We start from the raw sequence: 11753 nt of genomic DNA, 5'->3' as shown, positions 1-11753 counted from the left end.
AACTTAATGCGCTTGCAGTTCTGCTGACGTCGGTTCCCACTTTACGCTGGATTTCCAGAGAATCACGCCACACTGCGCTAGACGTATCGTCAGCACTTTTGCGAGTAGAACGGATGCGCGTGTCTTTTGATTGCTTTAAATGTTATTGTTGCTAACTCCTCCCTTCTTAAAATCAATTGTCCTCAATTGATCAAAAATATGGTAGGTTGTCAAAATTGAAGCATGTTGTGGGGTTTGCTGTTTTTGGTACTATTTCTGGTACTGCTGGGTCCTTACCCCTGAACGATGTTTCTGATGTAAAGCTTGTTTGCAGAATTATCTTCTTTCTCCTATGGCAGAAGAATATTATTGAAAAAGCTGCTAGTGTGAGAATAGCCATGATTGCCACAGAAGTTTGAGTGGTATTCGTATTATTCTGAAGGCAATCCAAACGATTTATGTTGTCTATGAATAACTCGTGGATTGATTCCAATGACAAAAGATTTATTCTTTCCTTTTCCGCTGGAGCAAATTGTGTTCTGACTGGTAACGCCCCGGTTAAAAGCGTTTCGCCATTGTAGAAAGAATCATTATTTATTTTTATAGTAAGATTGCTGAATTTTACGACGAATGTACCTGCAACGGACATTTCTTCCAGGCTATTATTTACGGTACCATTAAAGTTGTTTAGTAGAATTAGTCCAGGTTGAAGTATTTCTATTGGTTTAACATGATTTGCGTTGCTATATTGACAAGTTGGATTTTGGTTACTATTTAGAAGTTTTGTTATGCAGGTTTCATTAACTAGGCCAACAGTTTGGTCTTTCTTACAAATAGATATAGAATTTATTGTCTTACACTCGCTATTTATTCCAAGTATATTATTTTCTTTCTTAATAATATTATTGAAAACAATATTTATAATCGTATTATTTCTCTTAACAGGTTTAATTAAAATATTTTCATAGGTTTCTTTTTCCGTAATTGGTATTTTCACGATATACGCTAACATTGTTGAATTTTAAACGACGCTTGTTTCTGCAAAACTTAAGGCTTCTTCAGTTGATGAAAAAGGCATCTTTTCCTCTTCTAGTGTTTTAAGAGTTAATTCCAATTCTTTCTTGTTCAATAAAATGCTATTTACTAATTTTAATTTTGCCCATTGGATGGCATATCTAACGTTTACAATTTCTTCCTTAACTAAACGTAATCTATTTTGAATACTTATTACTAGTTTGTCGTTAAAGTAGCTGTCTTTTGTTATTGCGTTTGCTAGTTTGCCCGTAATTACTGTGAGGTTATTCATACGTTCTGTTAGTGTTTGATTTACTAGAAATTGTTTATTGTTATTGTCGTTTAATTGTTTTGTGTCGTATTCTAATGCAGCAAAATCGTCGTGATCTGGGGTTCCAGCTAAATATTTCCATGCTGTACCCAGGATGCTAATTGATCTTCTAATTTTTCTACCTGATGGTTTAATAGATTTAATTGCTTCTTTGGTCTGTTCTATTTCTTGTTGAGTAAAATATACTGTTTGTCTGTATGTTTTTGTCCATGAATTTCTTTGCCTCTGCCAAAAATTGTTCGTACAGTTCAACGTTGATAAGGTGTATTAGTTTAAACGTTCCGTCTTGTATTTTGGTCAGTACTTTGCTTATTGTAATTATATAAGCTGTTGAGAAGTCTGTAATTTGGAAGTCAGTCAGAGCCATTGTTGTCGCTGTAAGCGTTAGTCTGCAAAAAGAAAAAAATTAGAAAATGCGTCAGTTTTATTTAATTTTATTACTTAGCTTTTAATATTACTCTTATGAACCACCCTATTTGACTCGGTCAGTACCGTAGTCGACCTGTTTTCCTTAACTACTTCTTTTTTATACCTAGGTGAGATTTTAGTTCCTAACCTATTGTGGACCTTCACGTAAATCGTTTCGTTGATCGTTGATTATAATCCAATCAATAATTGGTTGTAATTTGCTATTGTGATTTTTAAGATCTTGTTTTTGTTTATCTTTTATTCTTTGAATATTATCTAATCTAGCTTTTTCGAATTGTTCGGGGTCTGTGCTTACCGTACGACCGAAAAAAATTTCTATTGGTCTATTATTAATTGTGCTGTGAATTGAGTAATTATATTCATAGACAGCTCTGTCTAAAAGTTGTGCAAATGATTGACCTCGATTTTCGGCTTTTAGACAACGCATAACGTGTTGAATGGAATCTCTCGATTTGGCCATTCACTGCACTTTTATATGGCGGGGATTTGAAAATTTGAATGTTTAATATGTCTTCCAACATAAAAGTAATAGTCGCTGAATTGAATGACCTTTCGTTATCAAAAATTACGGTTTTGGGTACTCCAAACTGAAAGAGAAGTTCCCTTAGAGGTTCTTTTATGTCTTGAGTAGCTTTTGATTTTATTGGTTTTACCTGCGCATATTTTGAGAATTTGTCGACAGCAGTGAGCACAAGATTGCCTTCCGTTTTGTAAATATCTATATGCACTATATGTCCTGCGTATGAGGGGATAGGTGGTAGGTAAGGAAGACGGGCTTATTAGGGTGTCTATCATACTTATTTGTTTTACAAATACTACATTGTTTGACTATTTTATTTATTTTGTTATTCATACTGGGGAAGAAATATTTCTCTAGTATATGAGATTTATTCTCTTTACCATTACGATGAGCTCTTCTGTGTGTTTCTATGATAATTTCTTCCTGCCTTTGTTCTTCTAATACATCTTCTACCTTTCTTCGTGCAAACCTAATACGATATTTATTGAAGTGGATTGAAAAAACTTCTTGTATTATTCCCATTATTGGTTCGGGAGCGCTGATCCCATTTATTACCGAAGGGTTTAAATATTTTTTCAATAAAGATATGATTGTCTCCTCGGAAAATTCTATTTCTGTTATAGTGTGACGGTGAATAGTTGGAAAAACAATTTGAAATTTATAGCTTGATTCTGTAGACCAATTGAAAAATATCTGATTTTTAAAAACGTTGATAGGTACATCCACGAATTGAATCAAGTTTTGACCTGAACTGTCATCGCTATGCGTCATAACCGACATTGAATTTATTTGTTGCTGTGCTGTAATTCTTGACAGTGCATCAGCCACAACGTTAGTTCGACCAGTTTTATGAAATATTTCGTGATTATACTCTTCTAGTTCTGCCTTCCATCGTTTCATTTTACTATTTGTATTTTTGTTACTTAAAGCGAAAGTTAGGGGCTGATGGTCTGTAAAGATTTTGACCTTAGCATGCCCGTACAAAAAATTCCGCAGAGTGGATAATGCCCATACAATGGCTAGCATTTCCTTCTCGTTTCCGGCGTAATGTTCCTCCGCCTTACTTAGAGTTCGAGAAATAAAAGAAATAGGTTTTCCACTTTGGGAAAGAACGGCACCAAGTGCAAAATTTGAGGCATCAGTTGTGAGCTCAAAATCGTTATTGTAATTTGGAAAAGATAAAATTACCTCGTCCGAAACCAATGTATTTTTAATTTTCTGAAATGCTTCTTTAGCTTGTTCATTGAATTCAATCGGTACTTTTGCGGACTTGTTTTTTGAAATTCGGCCTTCTTCGCCTCTTAGTAAGATTGTTAATGGCTTTGCTAATTTCGCGTAATCGCGAATAAATCTACGGTAATAGCCGGATAGGCCTAAAAATGATCGCAATTCTTTAATATTTTTGGGTTCTGGAAAATTAGTAATTGCTTCTACCTTTTTTGGGTTAGTTCTAATGCCCTCTTGTGATACTATAAATCCTAAAAATTCTACCTCTTTTTGAAAAAAGTGACATTTGTCCAGTTTAATCTTCATATTTGCTTCCTCTAACGTTTCGAAAACTTTTCGAAGATTCTGTAAGTGTTCTTCTTCGGATTTTCCGAATATTATGATATCATCTATATACACATAGCAAATCTTGCCTATATGTTTATGGAGGATATCGTCAAGTGTACGCTGGAAAATGGCGGGCGCATTTTTCAGCCCAAATGGTAGCCGAGTAAACTCGAACTTCCCATTATTCACCGAAAATGCCGTTTTTTCTATGTCTGACGGCTTTAGTGGGATCTGATGGAACCCACTTTTGAGGTCTAGCGTGGTAAAAAACGAATTGTCGCCTAAATGCGATAACATACCCTCTATTTCGGGTATCGGATATTTATCCGCTATAGTTAAACTATTTAATTTTCTATAATCGATCACCAACCTATACTGTTTATTTCCACTGGAATCGGGTTTTTTTGCCACGATCCACACAGGGGAATTATAGGGGGATCTGGATGGTCTTATAATGCCATCGTTTAGTAGTTTTTCCACCTGTTTCTCTACTTCGCCTCTAAGCGATATGGATAAAACTTACTATATATTGGAGAATCGGATGACGTTCTGATCTCTCCCACTACTTTGGTAGTATAAGTTAACCGTTCATCCGGTTCCGAAAATAAGTTAGGATGCTCTGTAACCAATTTCTGTAGAGCTATTTTTTGATGGGGAGTAATGTTGTCATCGTGTATTTTGATAGCATTTACTGCATCTGTTTTTAATTCTTTAATTAATATTTTTAAATAATTTTTAATTGTCAAGGTTCCCTCTCTAATGTTAATTACAGCATCTAGCTGCCGAAAGCTATCATAGCCCAAAATGCCATGAAAAGTTGTTAAAGGGGGTAGTATAAAGAATTTTAAAGTTTCTGTTTGATTAAAAAGCTGTAAAAATGTGTGGTGTTTTATTTCTATATCACCAGCAATAGTTTTCGCTAAAATATATCTTTGTTTTCTAGTACTTTTTTTGCTAAATTGGGTTGAATATAATTCTGGCTGGAGCCAGTGTCAATTAAAAATTTGAATACGGCAACGAAGAGCTTCTAAACCTAAAAAATGAATATCGCTATATTCGTAATATTGGCCTTCCTCCTGTATATTGTCGTCCGCCACTCCCAAATAATCGTTCAGATTATCTTCTGAGCCAGTGTACGAGGTAGCGCTTGGAGTATTACTTATATGAAAATTGCGTTGTGCCTTTTGTGGCTTGAGATTTCTTTCAGAAGTGGTCTGTGGTGGCCTTTTGCTGTATAATTGATTATTTTGTGGCCGGTTCATATAGTCAATGTGGCGCGAGCGCAAAGTTTCGTCTATCTCCATAGGCACCGGCGGTTTTGGGGGGCGCATAGGCGGTTGGTTAAAGTGTGTTTGTGCATTTAAGTTCCTATCAAATCTTTGATTTGGAAAGTTATGTGAAATAAGTTGTGGTTGTGGCTGTGGTAAGTAAGCAATTTCGGGGAAGAAATTTTGTTGGTTTACTTGCCTCCGAAAATTTCTTGAAGGTAAAGGTGGTGCGGTGTTTCGCTGCATCCCTCTACGATCCATATTGGTGTTGTGTGCGTACCGTGTGCGGAATCCCTGATTTTCCAGTTTCAGGCACAAGTGTAATGCTTGGGGCAGATCCATTGGTTCCTGCATGCCCAATAGTTTAGGCAAGTCTCCGTTGAGGCCGCGCAGAAACGTATCTAGCGCCTTGTTTCTGTATGTGTGAGTAAGAAGATTACGAGCCTCGCTACCCACCTCCATACAACCTAGCTTATTAAGTATTAAACATAAATTGGAATAAACGGCCTGGTAAAATTCTTCAATTGACCTACAAAAGAAGTCATTTGGTATTCTAGGGTGGATACATCACGCTTGTCGGCGTAATGTAAAGTTAGACACTTACAAATAGCACCCCAGTCTAAGGGTGTATTGTATGACTCAAGGGCAGCATCCGCGTTGCCGACGATTTTATTTCTTATCACCGTAAGAATTCCGTAGAATTTAGGTGTGCCCTTACTCACTTCGTAAATATTTAATATTCGATTTACACTTTTTTTCCAAGAATTGAATTCGGCGGGATTTCCCGAGAATTCGCGTAAACATTTTGCTACATCGGGTATCTTGTCTAAATCTGATAAGTTGCTTGCGTGTTCTATATTGATGGTTTGGTCGCACGTGTCTGCTAAACCCGCATTCGGGTTAAGGGTTGCCCTAACTATGCTGGGCCCCTGCCTGTTTACCACGTCTAAAGCTACCCTTCCTATTAGGTTTACGAGGTCATCTTCGTTTATTGTAACGTTAGCTGATCCTGAATTTCCTGTAGGGACATTCGCTCTGATTACTGTTGGACGAACCAGATTATTTGGGTTCGACATTGTCTATTTTGTTGTGTCTGTTAAAGAATTCGTTTTATATTTTTTCTCACTGTCCACTACTCTTTACGTATCGGTTTATTTTCTACTTCAGTAACGTTTCAGTTTTTGCACTTACAAATTAATGCTTAAAGGTTTTATTTCAATTTTAGTTTGGTAAAAAAAAAATTTCACAATCTGGGTTTCACTTAATGTTCTTAATTAATAATTATCACTTAACTTACAATACAATAACGCCTTTCATTCTTTGCCTCTTGATATTGTTGGTTGTTAATGTTGATAGGTGCTGATGAGTTGGCTTGCGTCCTTTTTGCTCTGCTACTAAGGGGCCTGATCTCACACTAGCACAGTTGTTTTTCTTATCGCTCCACGTTCTCCGAAGGATTCTTAACGCCTTTTGTTTTCCTTCGCGATGTAGGGGCTTATTTTAGCTCGGGCGCCAGTTATGGGTTTACTTGTCAAAAGTAAAAATTAACTTCTTTTCCTGGTCTTACGACCTTTATTGTTCAATCGCTCACTTAACTCTAAACTTAACAAATTTTATAATTCTTATGGTAGCTTAATGCGCTTGCAGTTCTGCTGACATCGGTTTCCATATAACTCTTATGGTAACTTAATGCGCTTGCAGTTCTGCTGACGTCGGTTCCCACTTTACGCTGGATTTCCAGAGAATCACGCCACACTGCGCTAGACGTATCGTCAGCACTTTTGCGAGTAGAACGGATGCGCGTGTCTTTTGATTGCTTTAAATGTTATTGTTGCTAACTTATATGTAACAATATCACCTAACAACAGCATATCACGCACATACAACGTGAACATTCAAACAAAGGGAGATAACATCATGCCACAAGAATCAACAGCAAATATCATGCCACCTAAAACAACGAATCACAGCACGCCACGCTACATTAGTATAAAGCTATAAATACAGTGTATCGGACGCACTGTGTGTTCTTCAACTTAGTCTAATATAAACCATAGACATAGTTAGATGTATTTTATAATACCTTTATATTAAATAAAGAGAAACCCAGGAGTAATATCCTGGTAAAATATATATTTTAGAATTGCCTAAATAGCATTCTTAATTGGCGCCCGAGCAGGAACCCACTGCTAAAAGGAATCAAAATAAATTCCTTCAAAGTGAGAATACGAGTAGAAAACAACAAATTTTGCAAAAGTATTCAAGTGTCTCAAATTAAAAACAAAGATGGCTCAATCACCAGAATTCTCAGCTCTCCAAGCCATCGTGGTAGATTTACAACGCAGATTCGCCGAAGCTCACCTAGGACCAGCTCCCATAGAGGAAGCCAAGGACGAAGTTTGTATCTACAATGATCCAAAGGAGGTAGACTTAAACCTCTTCAAATCAGCCATAAACATATTCAGCGGAGACTATCAGGAATATCGTAACTGGAGAAGATTAGCTATTACATTAATGAATAATGTAAAACAATTCCGTGGACAAAATATCTACACGGAAGCATTAATATTAATTCGAGGAAAGATAACTGGGAAAGCGGCCCAGATACTCATCAACAATAACACAAAGTTAAACTTTGATGAAATAATAGACAGACTGGATAACTCCTATGCAGATCAGCGACCACTGTATGTCCTGGAGGAAGACATAATGAATATACGTCAAGAAAACAAACCTCTTCACGTGTACTTCGATCACCTTAATCAGGCATTAAACACTGTATTATCCAAAATAGAAATGCAGCACAAAAATGAGAACGTGATCAATGCGTTATCACAAGAGATACAACTGAAAGCAGTCAGGACATTCATCGCGGGACTAAGAAGTGCAGCAACTAAAAATGCACTGTACTCCAGAGCCTGCACCAACATCATGGAAGCATATGGTATCGCGAGAACCATGCAACATGACTCACAATATCATCAGCTAGAATATATACCACGGGTATCACAGATGAGGCAACCCATGATGCAAGGATACCAACAGTTACAGCAGTATCAACAGCAAAGACAACCACCAGTCGAACCTATGGATGTAGACTCATCAGGACGATTCCGTAGGCATGCACAGCATACGCAAAGAAATCAACAACAAGAATATCCTCAGCGACAGCTGCCGCCTCAACAAAGACCCAATCATCCATTCAGGCAAGTTGTACAAAACTTTGGCCAACAGTTCAAGCGATCACGGGATGAGACATCACTCGCACCACAAAGTAAGGCCCAACGAGTGAACCAGATCAAAGAAGGTGAAGACGAGGATGCAGGATCTTTATATAATGAGGTATCTAGCGTCAATTATACTAGTAACAAACAGAAACATTTTTTTATAAGGCATCACGGTCTTCCAACACTCCGACGTACTGCACCAGACGGAAGATACGTGTATATACTAATAGATACAGGTGCCACGAGTAGTTATGTAAGTAAAGACTATCCATTTGCAGAAAGGATAAGACTAGATAAACCAATAAAATTTAATACACTACATGGAACTTCAGTAGTAACACATAAAAGAGAAATTAACTTAGTAGGGTTTGATTTGGATTTTTATGAAACCGCAGATCTAAAAGAATTCGACATACTATTAGGGGGAGACGCCTTACGTAAAATGAAAGCTAGAATAGATCTGTTTGACTACTCGGCAACATTTGAACAGGAGAATACTCTACAGAATAGGAATCAAGAAAGAATTAATTATACAATAGGGAATAAAACCTATGAAAAAGAAATACACGAGCTAATGAAGAATAATTATAATAATGAGATATTACCGTTTACAACAACGATACAAGCAGAAATTAGGACAGAGACTCAAGAGCCAGTCTGGGTTCGTCAATATCCATACTCTTATGCAGACCAAGATTTCGTAAAGCAAGAAATAGAAAAATTATTAAATAATAACATTATTAAAGAAAGCAAGAGTCCATACAACTCACCAATATGGACAGTTTCAAAGAAAGGACTAGACGAAGAAGGAAAATCAAAGAAACGAATGGTGACAGACTTTCAGAAACTGAATAAGCAAACGATCGCAGATAGATATCCAATTCCAGATATAACAATGACGTTACAGAATTTAGGGAAAGCAAGATATTTTACAACACTAGATTTAGAATCTGAATTCCACCAAATATTAATTAAACCAGAAGATAGGGAAAAAAACAGCCTTCTCGGTAAATGGAGCTAAATATGAGTTCCTTCGATTACCGTTTGGATTAAAGAACGCTCCGGCAACATTTCAGAGATGTGTGGATGATATTCTCCGAACATATATTGGGAAGTGTGCATGTGTCTATATCGACGACGTCTTGATCTACTCTGCTGACCCAGAGCAACATATCAAAGATGTTAAAAATATAGTACAAACACTACACTCCGCAAATATGAAGATTTCGGAAGAAAAATCAAATTTTTTTCAGACCACAACTGAATTTCTGGGACACATAAACCATAACGGAAGAATCACCGTGGACCCTAGTAAGATAGACGCAATAAATAGATATAAAACACCCGAAAATTTAAAGGAACTACGATAGTTCTTGGGACTAGCATCCTATTACAGGAAATTTGTTAAAAATTTTACACATATATGCAAACCCCTCACCATTTATTTAAAAGGAGAAAATGGGAGCATCTCAAAAAATAAAAGTACTAATGTAATGATTAAACTAGGTAAAGAAGCGACGAATGCTATAGAAGAAATAAAATCTAGGTTAAAAGAAAAAGTAGAACTTTACCAACCAGATTTTGAAAAGGGATTCGACTTAACCACGCAATAGGCGCAGTATTAAGCCAAGGAAAGAACCCAATCAGCTTTATATCAAGAACATTGACTACAACAGACCAAAATTACTCGACAAATGAGAAGGAAATGTTAGCGATAGTATGGGCACTACAAAAACTTAGGAATTACCTCTGACTTAACGATTTATACAGATCACCAATCACTAATTTTCTCTATATCCGAGAAAAATCCCAACACAAAACTAAAACGATGGAAAAATTTAATTGAAGAATACGGAGCTAAGCTAAAATACAAACCAGGACATGAAAATGTAGTTGCAGACGCATTATCCCGACAAGTATATACACTCTCCGACACTTCAATACATTCAGCGGAATCATCTGCTTTACGTAATATAAAAATGGTAACAAAACCATTTAATTTCTTCCGCACACAAATCGAACTCATCTCAGCAAACGAGAATACGAAAACTTCCGCTATAATTTTTCTACGCCACGAACGTTATGAGATTAGATACAAGACTAACGAATACCTAATAGAAACATTGAAACAAATTATGAAACCAAAAATTGTGACAGCTTTTCACTCAACGTTAGAGAACTGGCACCTAAAGGTTGGTACGCAGCTCTCAAGTAATTGCTCAAGAACAAAAATACATTATTTCTCAAGTAATTTTGACAGCTGGTTACGCATTGTGAATGATCCACATTAGAAGAGCAAGAGAGAATAAACAAAGTAAACAAACTTTGTGCGTATGTATGTATGTGTATGGTAACACAAATATTTTCATTGAGATTTAAGGAATGTTGTTGATGATTGGTTGGTTTTATACAACATTTCAAAATGGAATATACTTTATAATAATGATTTCAACTAATTTAGGATGAATTTGACGATTACTTCGAATTTCCCTCAAGAAACAATTGTTGATTTGATGTTTCTTCGCAAAACCAGGTTTGCCATATTCACATTTTATTGAAAAAAAGTATTAAAAATTAGTACTAGATTTCTTGAGAGCTGCGTACTAGCACAAGTAACTTTATCGCAGGAACGTTTCTGGACCGTTTCTTAAGCGTTTTTTTATATGAAGTTTTTACGTTTCTTGAGAGCTGCGTACTAAGCTTAATAAAAGAAAGTATAGCATCAGTATTCGCGACATATTTTAAAGTATTCACGCAAACAAAACTAAAAGACATAACTGAACAAATAGATAGAGAAAACATACTAGAGTTTACGCATAAAAGAGCGCATAGGAACGTCCTAAATAATTATAAAGAGATATTGGAAACATGCTATTGGCCAACGTTAAATAAAGACACGGAATTAATAGTAAAAAACTGTGAGAACTGTACAGAAAACAAATACGAAAGAAATCTGATCAAACAACTCTTAGGCAAAAGTCCGACAGCAGAAAAACCAGATACATCCATACAGATGGATATATTTTATATAGACAGCACGAATTATCTCTCGTGTATAGACAGACTAACAAAATATGCATATTTTAGAAAACTACACAGCAAAGTACAGTTTTACGAAATTATAGAAGAATAACACAAATATTTCCGAACTGCACGGAATTAATGACAGACAATGAAAGCGTATTCGTCGGCGTAGGCACGATAGCACTGCTCAACAGACTACAAATACGACATACGCGCACAGCAAACGGTCATTCGACATCAAACGCGCAAGTAGAAAGGTTGCACTCAACAATCACGGAGATAGCAAGAACATTAGCTAAAGATAGAGCAGTCACAACCCAGGAAGAAATATATTCTGCAATACGCGAATACAATAGAACAATTCATTCGGTCACTCAAAGGAAACCAGTGGATTTATTTTTTAACCA

General features: G+C 36.3%; 1 protein-coding gene across 1 annotated transcript; it reads left to right on the top strand.

Moving 5' to 3' along the window:
- The first annotated feature begins 7381 nt into the window (after positions 1 to 7381).
- Positions 7382 to 9343, top strand: LOC125777749 (uncharacterized). Its single transcript, XM_049453198.1, has one exon. It carries the CDS (start codon positions 7382 to 7384, stop codon positions 9341 to 9343), a length of 1962 nt encoding a protein of 653 aa, XP_049309155.1.
- Positions 9344 to 11753: the final 2410 nt, after the last annotated feature.

Source organism: Bactrocera dorsalis, chromosome 1 (assembly GCF_023373825.1).
Source record: "Bactrocera dorsalis isolate Fly_Bdor chromosome 1, ASM2337382v1, whole genome shotgun sequence".
In the NCBI taxonomy this organism is placed as follows: Eukaryota; Metazoa; Arthropoda; class Insecta; order Diptera; family Tephritidae; genus Bactrocera; species Bactrocera dorsalis.
The sequence above is the reverse complement of the archived record's forward strand: the minus strand, read 5'-3'. Positions and strand labels throughout refer to the sequence as shown.